Here is a 19,393-nt window from a genome sequence, read left to right on the forward strand (position 1 = left end):
CAGTGGCACCCCGAGATGCAAGGAGTGGGGAAGGCACCACAGGGCAGGTGGGACATGGGGAGGCTCAGGCCCCTTGGATTCTCTGTGTGGTGGGGCCTATGCCTTTCTTAAAAGCGTCAGAGGAAGCTGCAAGGTGGCAAGTGCCGTCCCCACCTGTTCCCTCCTGCATGTGTCCCCCTGGAGGCCCCAGTTCCCTCTTCTTCAAAAAGAAAAGCCACTGCAGCCCACCTGCCTTTAGGAGTGATAGGTAGGAAGACAGCAGCCCACTTAGAGGGCCAGCCATGCTTCCTGATGACAAAGGGCTTCCAATACCCCACAGCCCACCCTGCTCCACTCTGATGCAGATCTCTGGAGCACAGTGTCGGTGTACAGGCCACGTGAGGCCGTGCTGGTTTTCCCCCATGTCCTCACCCATGCTCGTTTAGGACTGCTGAGCGTGCACACATGTGTGTGCTTTAAGACCACTTGATGTTTGTGACAACAAACACCAAGAATTGACGTAGAAGGATAGCCCAAGTTGTCACCTGGGGTTTCTTATGCATTTCTTCTTATTCCTTGTTTGTCTCTCATCCGAGTGGGTGCATGGCTTGTGTTCATTCTCTCACCGAGCTAGAAAGTTGTGCACAGGCAGTGCAAAGGCAGTTTTCCCTTAAAGGCATCTCTTAATGCCTTTAAGGGAGCAGGAGGCAATGTTCCTTGGCTGCCATAAATTTGTGAGAAGCTCAGTACTCACATTTTGTCTGTCTCCTGAACGTATTCTACACAATGCTTTAACTCTGGTGGTGTTCCACGTAGTAGAATCCTTGTTCTTGCTTTAGTCACCTGCTCACCCATGTGAATCTTCTCTCTCTCTCTCCGCTCTGCTCACACGCAGGCTTTAGAGAGGCAGAAAGAGTTCTTTGATTCCATAAGGAGTGACCGAGATGATCTTAGAGAAGAAGTAGTCATGCTGAAAGAGGAGTTAAAGGTATGAAGCCAAAGTAGAGTTAAAAAAAAAAAAAAAAAAATCCAGGTTCTCAAGAATGACTCTACGTGTGTACTGGTGTTAATTAATTGTGTGCCATTGATTTGAGTTCTGGTTAATCAATTCAAACCTTTGGTTAACTGACACTGAAGAGACCCGTAAAATGAATGTGGGTTCATTCGGGTCTGCCCATTTTGTGATCTCGAAAGCACCTCTGACCTCCAAGAATTCTTTTATACTGCATACATTTTTTTCTCATACCCTTTGATAAATTCTCCAGGACATCACACCGAATTAGAGAATGTGTGTATTTCTTTATATTAAAAGTTCAAATTTAAGGACTACTCCAGCTGATTGGGTGGCATGGGTGAGGCTCACACTAATTAGACTTTGAGACCCTGTGGGCTGAGGAAAATTCCATGTCTTGTTTATGTCATGTCTGGGGGTCTTCAGCTGCTGGCTAGACACTGAGTGAAGGAAAACAGGCTCTGGGTGGGTTATCAACATCGTAGGAGACATTGTTAGAAGAGGGTATAGCCAGGGCAAATTCCAGGATCATCAGTGGAGACATATCAGTGTCAGCTGCTTATGGTCAGGGGTCAAGGCCAGAGCAGTCAAATGGAGGGAACAGCTTTTTATCACCGCTCCTCCCTGGACTGTGAGCCTGGAACTGGGGCCCCTCTGAGCTCAAGGAGAGAGTTATGGGCATGGGGGTAGCAAGTGAGTATAACTGTTTTAGAGTGTTTCACAGTGTTGTAAGCATGAATTATATTTCCCTCAAAGACGCCAAACATTCTAGCCAATTCTTTACTCCTTCTTTAACATAAGTTGTGTTTATTCCTTTCGGAACATGCACGTATCTCTTTATCTCTCTCTTTTTCAAGAATGCAACCAGGGTGTTAAAAGGAGGTCACTTTACAGGGATTTGCCCACTGCTCTACCATGTGGCAGCCCGTAGGTCCCTACCTCCAGTTACAAAGGATGCCTGGTAACAGCTTCTTGTCACCAGTGCATCAAGACATGGACCAGAGCATCAAGACGTGGACCAGAGCGTGCAGGAAAGAAGTCGCCTTTGGAGGAAGACATCCCAGCTTTGTGTGTGTCGATAGGATATTTATGATTGTGGTGTCTACCCCTTCTCTGATTCTGTTTCCTTGACCTCAAGAAAAATAATTTATTTCTCATTATTATTAATAAAATAAAGTTTAACCTAGTATGAGTCTGTGAGTATTACAACAAGTTCATTTTTGTTCCCAGAAACATGGAATAGTCCTAAATTCAGAGCCAGTCACCAACGGAGAGACTTCAGACACTCTAAATAACGTCGGACACCAAGTTCCTTCTAAGCTAACGAAAGAAGAGTTAAACGCCCTCAAGACAGCGGGGGACGGGACGCTAGGTAAGTGCCCACCTTCCTTTGGGTCTTTTCATCTTCCACTCCGCATCGATTCACCCTCCATGCATTGTCAGAACTGACATAATCATCACTGATCAATTAACACTCACACAGCATGCCATGTGTCCTGCCACTTCCTGGGAACGCCCTTGTCACACGGTGTGACCACCCACGTGTGTTGTCTGGCGTGCCTCTCTGTGCAGTGCTCACCATCAATGGCTGAAGAATACGTTTCTCTTGCTTCTCAAAGCCACCAAGTGAAACCGCGAATGCAAGGAGTGTCATCTCGGGAATGCAGGGACAGTTCTGATGCTACTCGTTGGTTTTCCTCAGCCACGTGCCAAGATGGCTTCCTAACTTGCTCCGTTACAGACTTCTGCACAGATCAGAGTAGCAGAGGCTGTAAAGTGAGATAATTAGCCCTAGTTACGAGCCAACTCTGCACATCCCAACACTGTTACGTATTTTGAGGGTGCGAGGTGCCTGTGGACGGCACATGGGGGGTTGTGATGGATTACGTCTTGGGTACCATTCTCAAGCTAGCACTCAGTGACCCTGGGTAGGGGGCAAGGTGGACAGGCAGCCCCGGGCTGGGGAGCATGGGCAGGGTGGAGGGGTGTCCTACCCACCAGAGTCTGAATGTGCCTTCCCCTCTGTCAGAGGTGTTGTCCTCTTGTACATCAGTTTTTGCTTCTGAAGCGTAGAAATTGGGGAATCCTGTAATTGTAAGAATACTTTATACAATTTGCAAATATCTGAAAAAATTCACTGATTAATATTGGTCATAATGTTTGGCTTTTGGGTAAAATGAACCTTCTGAAACCAGGGTGCAGGCTGAAGTTATAGCCGGTGGGTAAGGCTCTCCTGTCCCTTGCTGCCTGCCACGTTCCTGAGCTCAACAGTGAGGCTGGAATCCACCCAGAGCCCATGTGTTTCATTTCCATTTAGAAGATTTCATTGTATTTTTTTTTTAATTTATGGAAATGTAGAAACCTCTAGGCCCCAGCTTCTCAGGACTTGCTTCCTAGGGAGATGTCCCTCGTTATCTCGATGAATCCTAAAGGGACACAACACTTTTGATTGCATGAAAGTTTTGATTGTTGAAGGAAGATAAATTGAGTGGTTTCCTACGTATAAGCTGTGTGAGCAGCTAGAAATTTGATCACGTCGCTCTTGTTCAAACATACGTTTTATAAATCTTCATGAACTATTAGGAAACCAATCCTTAAAGGACCAGAAATAGCACTTTCCTAAATGGTCTCCAAATGTTTTTTGATCGCATATCCCTATCAATAAAGAATCGTGGGAACTTTCCAATATGTATATTTTTAATTCGTACATACACATACTATTTCATCAATCTGAAGTGTGTGTTATAAAACATACTCCCTGACAGACATCTTTAAAGGGTGAGGAAAGCTAACTAGGAGCCCTCCTACTTCTCCCACTTTCTCCGGGGTACATGCACCCACCTGTGGAGACCACGGCGTAATAATTTTATCCCGCTTTGACTTTCAGTGACATGACATCTGATATGCTGGGGGTTGGTTGGTTTGGAGAATCTAAGATACAAGCATTCATTCCAAAGTTATAATGTTTTTAATTTGTACTTCTTTTAGTTGGTGAATAGCTTATTATTGATGAGGTGGCCACCGTGCTCCTGAGCACTTGCCACCTGCCGGACCTCCCCCCGACCCTTAGACCCCCACACCTCCTCCCCCACCCCTCACCACCCCCACCCTCCGCCCCTGTGGGGGTGGGGCAGAGGTATTTAGGGCATCAGGCTGCTTTCTCAGGAACACCATGCTTAATTAGATGGCGGGGCTGAGGGTGGATTTCCTTTCACCTCACATGGGCTGTTGAGGCTGAGTTTCCTAAGGGGGGTTGTATGTCTCTTTCAAAACTTCCTTGAAGGTGGTTTTAGGCCTATGTGAAGCACAGTGCAGTTTGACAGGCAGAAAAGTGGGAGGGGTCTGGATGTTTATCTGGAAACAGCTTTAGGTCATTCCGAAGCCCATTGCTTGGGATTGTTGGCTGCCCAATGCAGAGCTCTATTGGTTAACATTTAACTGCACCTTTGAAAATCAGGTCACACCAGAGGGCACCAGCTGCCACTCCCACCTTTGAGACAGTGGCCGTGGCCTCCACGGATGGAACATTTGCTAACGGGATGAGTGCTTTGCCGCACAGACTTGGCAGAGGCTTCTGTCTCGTGTGATCCTTTGAGGCCGCGCTCTCCTTAGGAAGGGGGTCGGGTGGGTGAGAGAACATGTGTTTACACTGTGATGTGTGCTCAGTGGTCACCACATCATGGGGTCCCTTCAATTTTCTCAATGGTCTTTTAGGAAGAGCCAGTGAAGTGGAGGTGCAAAGTGAAATTGTGGAGAATGTGGGGGAAAAAGAAATCTTGCAGAATACTGAGCGAGAGCGGCACAAGGAGGACCCAGCCCAGGAGTGTGTGGGCACAGAGGTGTTCCACCCTGGTGAAAATGCCGAGGACCACAAGGCCTCTGAAGATGGTGCCCCCTCCCCGGGAGCATTAGCAGATGCTACGAATGAGGAGAAGGCTCAGAACCAGATTCTAGAGAATGCTTCCCTCCTTGAAAATACAAAGCAGGTTGAGTCCGATGAGGTCAGAAACACACCAGGCGATAGGACTGGGGCTTCCCTTGAGCAGTCCGAATGTTTGCATGTGCTAGGTGGCGAAGCCCCAGATCCTGGGACTGGGCAGGACAGTTACGATGCCTTGGATATCAAAATCCACAGCAAAGAATCTGCAGAAAACCAGGAAGACTTGAATGCCAACTTGGGAGAGGGTAGCACAAAGCTGTGTGCAGAATCCAATTGTCTGCAACCATCTGAAGCCGGAGGGCTGGGCAGTGCACACACGGGGCAGGAAGATGGGAGCCCCATGGAGGGTGTGGTGGAAGCAGGGCTAATGGGGCCTGGGGAGCAGGTGAGCACAGAAGCCTCTGGCCCTCCAACATCCAGCCATGACAATGTGAATTTTGATGAACAGCGTGCCACAAAAGCCTCCACAGAGCTGGACCCAAGCACCGGACGGGATCTAGACAAAGAGTTCTCTGAGCAGGAAGCCGCTGAGCCCCAGGAGCTCCCAGGTCAGAGCACAGCGGTAGATGGGGGGCAGGACAAAAAGGAGGATAGGGAAAGAGGGTTGAGGGACGAGGAACCAACACAGACAGAATTGCAGAGCGTTGCTTATTGTCCAGAGGCTAGAAGCAGTCCTCAGGGAGCAATAGGTCTGGCTGTGGCAGATGCGGAAAGTGAGCCCCTAGATAGGAAAGACACTGAGGAAGAAAGGAATGACCAACAGGGAGAGGCACTGGATTCATCACAGAAGAAGACAAAGAACAAGAAGAAGAAAAACAAGAAGAAAAAAACAACAGCACCTGTAGAAACCCTTAATGAGGTCGAGAAACAGTTAACATTTCAGGACTCAGATTTAAGTGAGGTGAAGGAAGATGAGCCCGTAGCTCTTACTGACAGAAAACCAGCTGTGGAAGCACCAGATGAGGTGATTGAAAGTCCAGAAGAGGAAAGCGTAGCAGGAAGCAGTGAAAACCCTGATTGTCCAGAAAATCCTAAAATTGAGTTGAATGAAACACTTAACCAAGAAGACAATGGGGTAAAGGCTAAGGGGGGGAAAGAGACAGCTGATGGTGACACATCAGCTTTGGGGGATGACACAACCCCTTCATTGGGCACAAGTGCCAGAGATAAGGAGCTAGAGGAAGCCATGATCAAAGACAGTGCTAAGAATGATGGCGCCGTGCACAGGGGTCCTCCAGAACCAAGGAGCGGAGGAGCATCCAGCAGCACCCTGCTGGAGGGTGAGGGTCCCTTCAAGGACAGTGAAGATGCCCCTCAAACGGGAAGTACAGAGCAGCATGAGATGGCAGAGGGGCCCAGTCAAAGAGTCAAGAAGGTCGCAGAAAACGATGACTTGGCACCCAGCATGGAGCTGGGTGTCTGCACTTCAGAAGGCAGGGATGAGCCGAGAGGCGAAAGCGAGAAGGGCAGAAGCAAGGAAGACTGTACCATGTCATAAGTGGGCAGAGGCCAAGGATTGCACAGGAAGCCCAGTGGTCAGGGGCTCGTCTGCTGCCCCCCTGGGTGAGGTTCCTAAAACATTCCACATGGAGATAGATGCACCATAGGACAGTCGACCACCAAGCTATCCACCACATTGAGTTACAGACTGTTACTTGTAGCTGTATTCTTCCTCATTAAGGTTTTCACCCCGAGTAGAAAGAAAGATACATCTGTAATCAGTAGGAGTCCTAACGGAGAACATTCCTGCCGTGTCAGACCATGCTACACACTGCGCGTTTCTGCATACAATCCAAATGAAGCTATTTAACATTTGCCTTGGGCTGATACTCTTGACCAAATCCATCAGCATCCAACTGAAATGACCAAATGGCATTCTGAGATTTGTGAGTACAGCTGATTTTTAATATGTCTTCATTTGAATCTATGTCCTTTTGTATTTGATTTTGATGTGTACGTTATAACCTATACAGTATTTTGTTTCAAAAGGAGATTAATGGCCAAATAGTGTATAGGTCACTGAGTGATAAGATTTGCACCTTAGGACAGTAATTAATCATGTTAGGGATAAGAAATAAATATATCTTAAGGCACTGGGCTATCTTCCTTCCCTTTACCTCATATTAAGTATTTTATCTCAAACTGATACTTTTGATCTCATTGATAATACCTGAATTTATTTTGTGGATTTTGACTTCACTTCATGCTGATTATGTACCAAAGTCATTTTATACAGTCTTTTTTTGTTTGTTTGTTTCTGGAAGAGACATGTGTTGAAATTGCACTTCCCAATGCAGATTTTGTGCAGGAGAGCATTTCTAAAATTTATTTTTTTAACCTTTAAATTACTTCTCTTTCTATTTGTCTTTGATTCAAGAGAAAAATATGAAAGGTACCATTCTTGCGCAAACTGCTGATTTGACTATAACGGGATATTTTAAATAGTTGAATCACTTTTGGTATTTTGGTATAAATATTTTCATTTGTTGTATATCAATATATTATTGGAAAATTCTTGATTTGATCTTCCTGAAGGAAATATATTTTCTATACGAGGAAGCATTTTTAAAAATAATTGTAAAGTTAAATTAAAAAACTGTAAAATACTAAAATCACAAAGGACTGTACATTATAAATGCGTTGACACTTTATGAGATGAAAGAATTCATGTCACTGTTACAAGGTATAATTGAATACAAAAAAGACCAAAACCTCAATAAAATTTGAGGCAAGCATAAGTGTTATTATGTTATTGAAATAAAAACATTTTATAACTTTACAAGCCTGTGATTCCACTCTTTGGGCTACTTGAATTCCAGCAGTGGCTACTGTTCTACATAATTATTATCTTCAAAGTAGCGCCTACTTCTGGGCTGCTAATTCCCAGTCTGTGTTTTGTGAAGGACTCATTACATTGTCCCTTGAGAGTGAACGTCTCTCCTGGTACCTAGACCAGGGCTAGCATCATGCCCTCCTGGGGAGAACTGGGAAGATCTACCCTCATAGACTCTCCTGGGTTCTGGTGAGGAGCCCCAGTGAAGAAAGCTGTCTGTTCTGTTGCTCTGCTAATTTGTGCTGCTACTAAGACTACTTTGAAGGATATGGTGAAATTGGCAAATTAGCACTGACTCCTTGCCTGACTCCAGTGTCCTGATGCGAGGGGCCAATATACCCTCCCCACTAGAGACCTGTGAGTGGAAAACTGCGAGGTTTGCTAGAGAGTCTCCTGCCCACAGGCTGCAAAGGCCTGGAGAGGGGGCGGATGCCTCTAACTTTAGCAAAGCCACACTCAGCATGGAATGGGCTTCGGGAAAGAGCTCTTATTCCTACTTTCAGAGGTCCCTGGGGAGATGATTCAACAACGCAGCTCACTGGATGGTGAGATCATCAAGCCATTTTGAGGTCTTCCTTAAAAGACCTTAAAGCCCTTTCCTCTGTTACTTAATAGCACATTTAAGGACATTATGTCATACTTCATACCCCTTGGGTCAGCCGTCCAGGGCTCTTGATTATTCATGCATCTTTTTAAGTAATAGACGTTTTGATCACTTCATATCCGGAAGGCACTGTGCCAGTGGATAGCAAATAGGACTGGGCTTCTAACGGAAGTGAACAGCTGAGAATCAGGAAGTGAGCAAAAAAAAAAAGTTGGGGGGTGGGCAGATTCTGAACAGCCAAGTCAGTTCTTGATAATCTAAGAGCCTTCACTGTGAGCATCCCCTTACTCCACAAGAAGGGGTAAGTGACATTGTAGCAGTAACTGATGTCCACGGGAAGGCCCTCAAGCTACCAAGTAGTCAGTAGGACCTTAGGGATGTTCAGGTAAAGAAGGCACAGAGGAATATAAGGCATTTTGGAAAGATTTGATGTCAAAAAATTCAGACTCAGAAGAAGACCAAAAGGCTACCTTTCAGCCACAACCCCAGAGGAACCAACACCCCTGACGTTTCACTCCCATACAGAGCAGAGGAAAACGTTCCATCACTGATACCTTAATCAAAAAGTAGGGATGTCTTCTAGCCCCAAACCAGAACATAGCTACTGTATATAAAATGTAAATCCTCCTTCAAAAGCTTAAAGTATATTCATGGGTGTACGTAGAAAATAGGGAACAGCAACAGAATTTTGAATTCAGCGTTCTTATTTGATGATATACAAAGGTGGAGAAACAGTAGAGTGTTTTTCAGGAGTTTTTGGAAATGAGATGTATTGCACTGAGTACTTTCTGTAATGTTTAGTGTTTAGCGAACGGCAAACCTAATGACTTGAACATTTAAATCTCTACTGTCACTAGGACCCTGGAGTGCTAGTTCTTGGGGCTTCATGCAGTTTGGGGTTCCTGTTTTCTGCGGTAAACCCCTTTCCTAGGAGATCACCTTGAACAGCATGCCATCGAAACAAAGGAACCCAGCAATGAGATTTGTCCATCTGGCCAAATGTCCAGGCCACAGAACAAAAGGAAGGGGTGTTCATGCCTACAATGTGTTAGAATGTGTGATTTATCAGCGTGATGACCATAAATAGAGAAAACTTTGTCTTTCAGAAGAAACCCTCACTCTTTTCCTTTTACCCTATCCACAGCTTCTTAAATTTTTTACATGTTATTTGCATATTATTTTACTTATCATTTACATAGTGTTTACTTTTTTTTTTTTTAACTACATGTTTTTCAAGATGTGTATGACTTCAGTGGTGGATGACATATATACTTCCCATCTGTACACACCTCCCAGGCCCTGTAAATAGAAGAAAAACCCTGTCCCTGTTCTGGCTTTTGCAGGAAGGAGGTGCTCTCCTGGTGTGGGAGGCTGGCCCCAGGGACCATGGAAATGGCCCAACATGGATTATAATCAGACTAAGTCAGGGCAAGGCAGGAGCAGATTCCTTGAGAGACCTCGGCTTTCCTCTCACTATCTTTGCCCATATGGAGGGAGGTGATTTTCCTCTGCCTCAGGAGAGGAAGCTAGAGGCCCACGATGGCTGAAATTAACCCACAGAATGGAAATCCTGCTCCTGAGAATGTGTTATTACCAGCCAGCTACCCACTCTCACTGTGTTTCACTTGCTCTCTGAAAACGGAGTTGGAACCTGCCCTCTAGGGTTACAGGCCAGATCCAGGTAAAACAGTGCAGAGAGGGAGTGCTTAGTGCTTGTGGTCCTTGCAGGGGATTGGCCTTGCTGCCCCTGGACAGGTGAGGTGACAAGGTGCAGGCCAGAAGAAACACCAAGGGGAACAGGGGCTCAGAGAATGTCAGAGCTGCGGACACTGGCTGCCCTGGTGACTGTCCTAAGACCTCGCCAACTATAAGTGCTTCTCATTTCATGGGCCTCTTGGCATGTGTTCTAGAACATTTATTGGGATTCAGTACGGAAAAACCAGACTTTTAACAATTGAAATCCCTTCCTAGCCAACATGTGTTGACTTCTTCTCCGTATAAAAGGAAACTCTAAATTTGAGATACTGTGACTTTATTTTCTTCCATGCCTTGTTTCTAAGCACAGCAGTTTTACCCTGTGAATAGTTTATGTCTGTTCATGACCAGGTATGTCAGGTCAGCCATGAGCAGCGGAACTTCGTAAAGGCAGGACAATGGTACGTCTGCAGTGCTCTAGGGAGGGGATATGGTCAGCATCTCCATGATGCCCCACCGTGCACTCCACGAATCAGACTTAGTGATCTTTAAAACTACAAAAGTCGTGCCCTTTTTCTTCCTATCCAGTTAATTTCTTTCTTTTTTCTATTCTCTCCAAACATAGTTTTAAACTTTTCTCCAATTCTGCTGTAAAGCTTGTCTCCCTTAAAATTTCACTTCTGTGTTTTTCATATTCTCACCCCAAGAGTGAAGGTCATTTTACCCTTATTTCATATTTGTTGGCCAGCTCCATTATTATATCTTAACGTTTATTTTGTACTTGCTATCCAGAATATTCGAAGTCTTCTAATAGAAACGCGATGATAATAAAATTGTACTATAGACGGATGAAATTCAAGACCACTTTCTGACATACTCATTGCTTCTTAGGATGCTATGCATTTTGTATGTAGAATATAAGATAAAATTAAAAGTTACATTGAATAGAGCTGGGTTCATGACATTGGTGTTTCAGTGTTAGATGGGCTTGTAGAAGAGAAAGAATAAACTATCAGAAACAATTTGACTGTGTAAATTAAAAGGAATTCCAGAAGGTCATAAGTTTGTCCTATGTTAAGCTTGACGTTTCTGGCTTAATTTATATTGTGGTTGTGCCTTTCAAAGTAAACGTGGGGTGCTTGGAAGAACAATTAGGAAAGCTTGTGACTGGGATGAGAATATTGACAGGTGATTGTTTAGATGGAAACAAAAGTGCATTTTATGCAGATGATCTATTTCCTCTTTCACACGGGGAATCAAAACTGTGCAGCATGGAAGCACTATGGCCTCAGGAGGAAGAGTCTCAAGCTGGGAGTCCAGCTCCGACTCCAAGGTCTGGGTATAGATCTGAAACAACAGAGGAGTACAGTTTTTAGAGGTGTGGGCCCCTGCCTGTCGAAGAGGGAAAGAGTAGCAGGGCGCACCTGTAGGGCTGTGTGGGGGAAGGTGCGGCCACTCAGGCCATGCCTGGGACAGAGTGACCATGCAGTACCCATGAGCAGTGCTGTCACCACCATGTCTTCCTGATTTGGCCTTTACACCCGGGTAGGGTTTTGCCTGCACCCCCAAACTGCCCCCGGGCTGGTCTCCTCCTCTGTACTCTGCAGATTATATCCCTTGACACACCTTCAGAGGAATGTCTGGGGGGATTTCGAGAGGCATGCACTCTTCATTGACCGGGTAGCAGGGGTGACAGAAATCCGCTGCATCACTGCAGCTCTCAGGACAAGATCCACTCTACAGGAGTGGGGGAGCAGCTGTGTCATCAGCAGACCTCTGATTTGTAAACGTAGAGTCAAATCTCTGGCGCTGGGGTGTCTCTGAGAGAAAAGAGAAAGATCCCTTCTTCTGTGCCATGACCTTGGGAAGTCAAAAATAATGAAAATGCCGTTGATAACCGATAGCGATGCTCCGAATATTTGTACCTCGCTAATGATGTTCGGCCGTGAAGCCTGTGAGATCTTGTGTTGCAGCGTGGTTTGGCCCTAGAGCCCTTGCATGCTAACCCCAAGTAGAAGACTAGCCCGTTTGCATGCAGCCGGACGCTGCCCCTGACGACATAAGCATGTGTGAGAGCTTGACCCACGCCACTCTCCCTCGGCTGACGTCTTCCCCAGTCCTGTGTGTGGCCTCATTCACTGTGGTACGTGTATAATACCTTCATCATCAGTTTCACTAACCTGAATGCTCGCTCTCCGGTTTAGCATTCTGCCGAATGGTGCACTCCGCGGATTCACCCCAACCTCTGTCTTTCTGATTTCTTTAGATATTAGGTTGAAAAAGCTTATTGATGAACGGGAATGCTTATTGGAACAGGTAACCATCTTTTTATTACTTTGAGTTCCCCAACAGGCGGGCCCTGAGCCTGAGAACCTTCCCATACTTACTTTCTTGCTTTCTTGGGAAAACCCTAACACATCATGCCTGAAAGCAATTACCAAGCCAGCCTGTGCCCTTACTAGTTCTTTCCACATAGGACATCGCAAGTCATGTGAGGTTCAAAGAGGATGTCCCAACGACTCGAGGTGGGGGGAACTGAATGTGGTTCGCTCTATGCTGATTCCTGTTTAGAACAAATATTTATGTAGAAGGGGCTAGATGAACCGTCGAGAGGCAGGTGCTAACAGCACTTCGACTTCTGCTGGCTCAGCGAAGTCGGTGTGGGGGGTCCCTCAGTGATCAGCACCCCTTTCCAGAAGGTACTTTCTTCTTGGTGCAGCTGACCAAAGTTGTCGACTTCGTCGCATTCTTCCACCTCCAGAAACACTCACCGACGGTCCTGCTCTGTCTTTTTGTGCGGAGGGCTGTTCCTCAGTCCTTCTAGGATCACTTTCTGAGGAAACTCAGTTCCTCTCAGTTTCCTACATAAGCCTAATCAACAGTATTTTGCTGTATGTTTACAATTCCTCGGAAGGTTGCTCTCGAAATCGGGGAAAGCACTCAATGTGGTAGCTGCATTGAGGTTCCTGGGTTCTTCTAAAAACAAGTTTCCATCCTAATTCTGTAGGCATTTCCTTAGAGCAGTGCAGCATACCAGTGGGCAGTCTGTGCCTGAGTTTCTGCTCTGCTCTCTGCTGGCTGTTGGAGGAGGAGGCAGCTTCCATGGGGGCCACAGAGGTCAGAGGTTAACAGGACAGGGCTGGAGACTGCCCATCAGACACCAGAACTTTCTGCAGTCCTGGCTGCTGACCTCCCTTTCTGCTCAACATGACTCCGCCACAGGGAGCAGAGCTGGGCAGAGGCCAGCTCCCAGAGCAGGGGCTCTGTGAGGGAGCACACAGTTCTGTTAGGCCCTCCGGATGGTGCTTCTGGGCTTGGAAGGCTCCAGAAGGCCCTGCCCAGCTTCTAAGTGAAGAATGTGAAGGTGACTAGTGCACTGACTTGCTAACAACTCTGAGATAAAAGTTTAAAGTATGTTATGTATAGTCTCCTGAATTCAAGAGGAATTTCAAACTTAGAAATAACTTTTCAGGGGTGCCCGGGTGGCTCAGTGGGTTAAAGCCTCTGCCTTTGGCTCAGGTCATGATCCCAGGGTCCTGGGATCGAGCCCCACATCAGACTGTCTGCTTGGTGGGGAGCCTGCTTCCCCCCTCCCACATACCCGCCTGCCTTTCTGCCTGTGATCTCTCTCTGTCAAATACATAAATAAAATCTTTAAAAAAAAAAAAAAAAAGTAACTTTTCACCCAGAGTTACAAAATAATTTCTGCCTGATATGGTGAACCTGATTCCATTTTCACCCATTATGCTCTTACTTCCTGAGAAGAGTACCAATGGGCCGAGGGTGTTCATCTCTTTATTTGGATTGGTTATTAAAGGTGAGAGACACCCCCCGCCCCAACCATGGTGGCTGGTGGATTGTAACCATTTACTACATTTTTCTTGTGCTTGATTACATAACCCCAATCTCTTGGGCACCTGAAGACCCAGGAAATAACCCCATAGCAACACTCAACTGTATTATGGGGCATTGGTTTCTGCACACCTCTTCCTTTGTCATAGGCTCTATGCTCAAATTCTGGCCTCATTTAGAGTCGAGAAATTCACACATTTTATTGGTGGATGTTTTCAGATTAAGAAACTCAAAGGACAGCTGGAAGAGAGACAGAAGAACGGCAAGCTGGACAACCCGCACCCTGGAAATGACATCTTAGAGAACGGGACAGACATTCACGTAATGGATCTGCAAAGTAAATGTCCATCCTCTTGGGGAAGTAAACCCTTTACCTGTCCTGTTTGTGTGATCCTGGGGCCAGGGGAGAAAAACCGTCATGGCCAAGAACACCCGGCGTTCCCCTTGGCCCCCAAAAGCCCTTGAGTACAATAGTGCAATGATGTCTCTGTGTGGGATGGAACTGGAACGAGGCTGGGCAGGTGGGCAGAGTGGGGATGATCCTGTGTGAGCCCTGGGACTTGAACAGGTGCCGCCAAAATGTGCTCCAAGTTACCACCATATGATACACTGTGAAAAACGGTGTTTTCCAGGCTGCATAGGACTTCAGCCTATGGTATGGAAAAAGTAAAAGGTATTTTTCCATACAAGTAAACTAGAAAGAGGCCTAAAGGGAGATAAAATTACCCGAAGTCTCCCCCCCCCTTCCCCTCCCCCAACCACTTCTTTGTGTTCTGTGCTCAGAGGGGCTGTCATGCCTGGCACCTGCCCAACCTGGGCACAGGGAGAGTGCTTGCCTTCTCCTATCTCAGCTTCCCCCTCTCCTTCCCCCCACCCTCCTTACCCTGTGGGGCCATAGGCCAGAACTTCCAGCTTTGCATGCCAGTGACTCAGTAGGGGACTTGGATCCCAGGTATTATTGTTTTAACATTTTAAAAAGCCCAAGAGTTTAACAGATTTTCCTTCTCTTTCAACCTTTAGGGGATGCCAACAGACAGATCAGCGACCTCAAATTTAAACTTGCAAAATCTGAGCAAGAGATAACCGCATTAGAACAAAATGTATGTGTGTGTACTTTTAAGCAATAAATGGGGAGTGAAAGCGATGATTAACTGAGGTGCACTTGCCCTGGAGGGCTGAGCTCAAAAAGGAGCAGAGAGTCACCGAGCCAGAAAGGGCTGTCTGTGTGTTTCCTGCAGGGAGAGAAAGTAGGGGAGGGAAGATGACTGGGAAGATTCTGGTGGTTATAATGGATACTAACCCTTTATAAACAATGGCTGTTTCTGGAAAATCACTAATGTGGGCGGGGGGGGGGGTGCTTAAAAATGTTCTTTAAAAATAATTTATTAGAAAGCATTTTACGTGGGGCCATCCCTCTTTCCCAGATTTTCTGCCTCTGTCCTTGGTTGGCTTGCTCTGGTTTCTAGATGGGGGTGTTTATGCCTCTAGCATGTTGGGCCAATCTGGGGCAAGCTGCGTCCTCAGCCAAGGGAGAGATGAAGTTGGTACTCTAACCCCCTCGGTTATGGGTTCCTGTGGCTAGCACTTTGGGAAGTTTTAGAGGAAACAGAAATGAGAATAGCACGCCTGGGACCAGACAAGTTTAGGAAGCAGGCTTTTGGTCTCAGTGGACTGAAAGTCTCAAGTGGGTTGTGGCTGCTCCTGTCCCTCGCCACAGGCCTGGCTGTGGAATGCCATCCTCAAGCCTCCTTCCTTTCCTCTCTATTAGTTCCTGGCCTTTCTTTCTCCCTTGCTTCCTCCCCACCATGCCACCCCAGGGAGAATGACAGGAGCTGAGGCCCTGGCTGAACCTTTGTCCAGAGCATCATTCTGCCTCAACATACCTCTCCTGCAGAATGGCCCCACGTCGGGGAGGGAGGCAGCACTGTGGGAGCCACGCCTTTGGACTAGGGTCAGAAAGGGGAGGGAACCCTCACAGAAATCAGCACTGGGCTGCCCAGAAGGGCTCACTTGGCTAGAACCTATACACAGCCCAAGGTGCTAGGTCTTAATGATTTGCATGGTCTGTCCTGCCATTTGATAACTTTGCCTTTTGATTCCACATGTGATAAAGCAACTGGAGAAAGAAAACAGGCCTGTTAATTTACACATAGGATGTTTCCCTTCCTTCTAGGTAATAAGGTTAGAGAGTCAAGTATCCCGTTATAAATCGGCTGCTGAAAATGCCGAAAAAATAGAAGATGAACTTAAGGCCGAAAAACGGAAACTCCAAAGAGAGGTAAATTTTCTAGGCTGTTGGCAGGGAAAGAATGGGAAATGATGGTCTAACTGTCAGCCGAGAGAGCTTCTGCCCCTCCCCCGCCAGACTTTTCCCGGGCCTGGCGCCAAAGCCACCCCAAAGGGCCTCGCCAATGCTCCCGGGAGCCTGGGGCTGAATCCCAGCCATGATGGTGGCTGTGGGGCATTTGTAGGTGGCCTCTTCTCTCCTGCTTCTCTCAAGTTCTTCTTGGTCTTTGATTTTCTGCGGCTTCACCCTCGTGCATCCTCTGCAGGTTTCCTACTGTTGATTCTGCTCGGGATGTATTGTATTTCTTGGATCCATGAAGTCTGTCTCTAAGTCAAGTTTGGAAAGTTTTCACCCATGACCTCCTTACGTATTCCTCTTTCCTAGTCTTTCCACTTCCCCTCTGGGGCTCTAACCCTGAGGTGGTGAGACCCTCTCCCTGCAGCTCCCATATCTTATACCCACCTGTCCTGCCCAGCTCCTTACTGCTTTGCTGGTAGGTCTCCCCATTCACCTTTCATCTTTTTAAAGTGTGTGCATTCCTGATGGTTGCTCATTGTATGGTCGTGTATGCTTCTTTGTTAACTGTATCTTTCTCTCTTTAAAGATATTGTAGAGGAACACTCTTGTGTTTTCCATGCCCACCCAAGGACCGACCCATGTTCAGTCTTGGCAGCTCAAATTCCCTTGCTGCCTCAGAAGGCTTATCCTTCGTGTGTATGGTGTCTTGTGAAGGGATGCTTGATTTTGATGTGCGGGTCCTCGGGGCCTGACTTGGGGAAATTTTCTGCAGAGGGGGCTTGCTTCTGCTTCTGCTTCTGCCTCTGCCTCTGCTAGTGAGAGGGGATGCAGGGAGGCTAACCCATGCCAGGACCCCAGGAACCCTCCCCCAAAAGGCCTTTGGATCAGAGGTAGAGCTGCAGTCTCCGTTCTGAGGATGCGTGTCTCCGCAACCACGGGGTGGTCATACCCCGACCTGTCCGCCCTGTGGCCCTGCTGGTGTGGCTTCCACTCTGACCCCCAAGCTCTTGTGGCCCGGGCTCTACGGTATGGCCATCTTGGCCTCTGCCATTCTCACTTTGGTTTCTGAAACCTTGCCCCTGGCTGCCCAGGCCTCAGGGACCAACTCCTCCAACTGGCCGGGGCTCAGCTCTGATCTGTTCACCTCACTTATGTTTTGTCAGACCATTGGGACCCCCACGACTGTGCCGTGTCTGGGGTTGAGTTGTTTCAGAGGAGGGTTGCCTAGTCACTCCTGAGGCCAGGATCTTGTGCCTTGAGTCCCTTAAGGAATAGCTAAGAAATATACACATGCACGCACATAATGCTTATACTACAAGGAGCTCAGTGTGTCCAGACGATGACTGTCCTGTGCAGTGGGATGGAATCTTAGCAATCCTTTTACGTTGGGAGGAAGCAAGTTCCTCAAAGCTGCCTTTCCTCTTTGCTTCCAGCTGCGCTGTGCATTGGACAAAACAGAAGAGCTGGAGGTGAGCAACGGCCACTTAGTGAAACGCCTGGAGAAAATGAAAGCAAATCGGAGCGCTCTCTTGTCCCAGCAGTAAACGTCAGCTCTGTCCAGGAACCCGGTCAGCAGATGGAGAGCATGGTATCGTGGGCTTGCCTCCGTTCCCGTCCCTGGATTGCTGCTATGTCCCCTGCTTCCAAGAGCGTCCAGGGAGCGCTCGGCTCCCACATGCTCCCAAGCCGGCCCAGCCACCGCCCCGGCAGCCACCAGATGCCTCTGACTGCGGACCCTGAACCGGGCTGGGGCCACCACTCCAAATCCGCAGGTCATTTAACAAGCACAGCGGGCCCACGGGAGCTCCGTGTCCCACGACGCGGCAGCCTCGCAACGCCACTGAACATGGCAATCAAAGTAAAGATTAAAATGCAACTTGAGTTTTCTTTTCATGTGTCTTGCTGAAAGTGGAGGGGAAATGTTACAGTGTTGGGACTTCCTTTTGGGGCAGAATCTACAATTGGAGCGACTTTGGTAGTATCTTAGCCTATGCTTTTCATACACAAAACACTGTGGAACCACAAGCCATTACGAAGCAAACTCTTTCACTAGAAACAAGGGGGTGGTCTGGAAGTAAAAGTGACCTTAAGAAGACTCTTTACAGGCAACAAATGAAGCTTTTCTAAGGGATTTTTGCATCAGTTCAACCCTACGAACACTTTTTTCCAGGGTAATTAGGCAATAGCTCCACTGAAAATGACAGCTTTCCATTCGTACTATGTGACCCTTCTATTTGGACTTGAAGTTGTGAACTCCTTTTAAAGAATGTACTATTAGAAAAATTAAAGAAATGAAATGCTGAAAAATTTTAGTAATGTGGTTTTTTATATTCTTTCTCCACAGAGAAAGAAGATCTTTATTCCGTATTCATTGTTCATGTGTTTTGGATCATCTCTTTATTTTTTTGTGTATATCAAATTTTATAATTTTTCGTTTCCTAGTTAAAATTTTTTCTTTTCCTAGTTAATTTTTCTTTTCCTAGTTAAAAAAAAAAAGTGTATTCTCAACAAACAAGAATAGCGAGTGCACTTATAAGAGTCTTAGAATATAAAGCAAACCGAGGAAGTTAACACACTAAAGTCACCTACGTGATCTTCTGGAGCAAAGTAGAGAAAAGTTTGGCTACTTACAGATTTTTAGTTAGTCCTTGTGGATGTTGTACTTCAAGGCAGCTTGGGTCAGCAAGTCAGCTTTTCAGGATATTAGCCAGACAGTGTCACCCAAGTATACCTCATGTTGACACTTGGAGAATCCTGGTGTAAGGGACATGACCTGGGTGTATACCATTGAGACAGCGCTCCTGACATAGTGCTAGAGGTCATGGGGGCCTGTCCCCCAGTACCATCTGGGTCTGGGATGCACAAGGTGACATTAGGCATGAGAGGAGTTCATGTCTCCTTGTTCCACAGACAGTTTACGGTTCAGATCTCCTTCCTGAGCACGCCACAGATAAGATCATCCAGTCCCCAGCCACACATTAGTGCCCACAGACATGTTGTAGCTGCTGTATATTCAAGACCCATGTTTTTATTTTTATTTTTTTAATATTTTATTTATTTATTAGAGAGAGAGAGCACAAGTAGGCAGAGAGGCAGGCAGAGGGAGAAAGAGGGAAGCAGGCTCCCCACTAAGCAGAGAGCCTGATGCAGGGTTCCATCCTAGGACTCTGAGA

At 46.7% G+C, this 19,393-nt stretch overlaps 1 protein-coding gene across 24 annotated transcripts in view; it reads left to right on the forward strand.

Annotated features, from left to right (window-relative positions):
• Positions 1-18,521, forward strand: part of LRRFIP1 (LRR binding FLII interacting protein 1) — a 136,335-nt gene extending 117,814 nt beyond the window's left edge. For 17 of the 24 annotated variants that reach the window (XM_059393790.1, XM_059393795.1, XM_059393794.1 and 14 more), the window contains 3 exons: positions 875-967; positions 2,222-2,363; positions 4,706-7,713. In XM_059393790.1, the coding sequence (XP_059249773.1) occupies positions 875-967; positions 2,222-2,363; positions 4,706-6,429 (1,959 nt within the window). In that variant the 3' untranslated portion in view covers positions 6,430-7,713. Of the gene's footprint in view, positions 1-733; positions 968-2,221; positions 2,364-4,705; positions 7,714-12,329; positions 12,380-14,134; positions 14,253-14,935; positions 15,016-16,088; positions 16,194-17,653 lie in introns of those variants that run through there. The other 7 variants (XM_059393800.1, XM_059393803.1, XM_059393809.1 and 4 more) reach the window with 5 other exon arrangements.
• Positions 18,522-19,393: the final 872 nt, after the last annotated feature.

Source organism: Mustela nigripes, chromosome 3 (genome assembly GCF_022355385.1).
Source record: "Mustela nigripes isolate SB6536 chromosome 3, MUSNIG.SB6536, whole genome shotgun sequence".
Lineage (NCBI taxonomy): Eukaryota > Metazoa > Chordata > Mammalia > Carnivora > Mustelidae > Mustela > Mustela nigripes.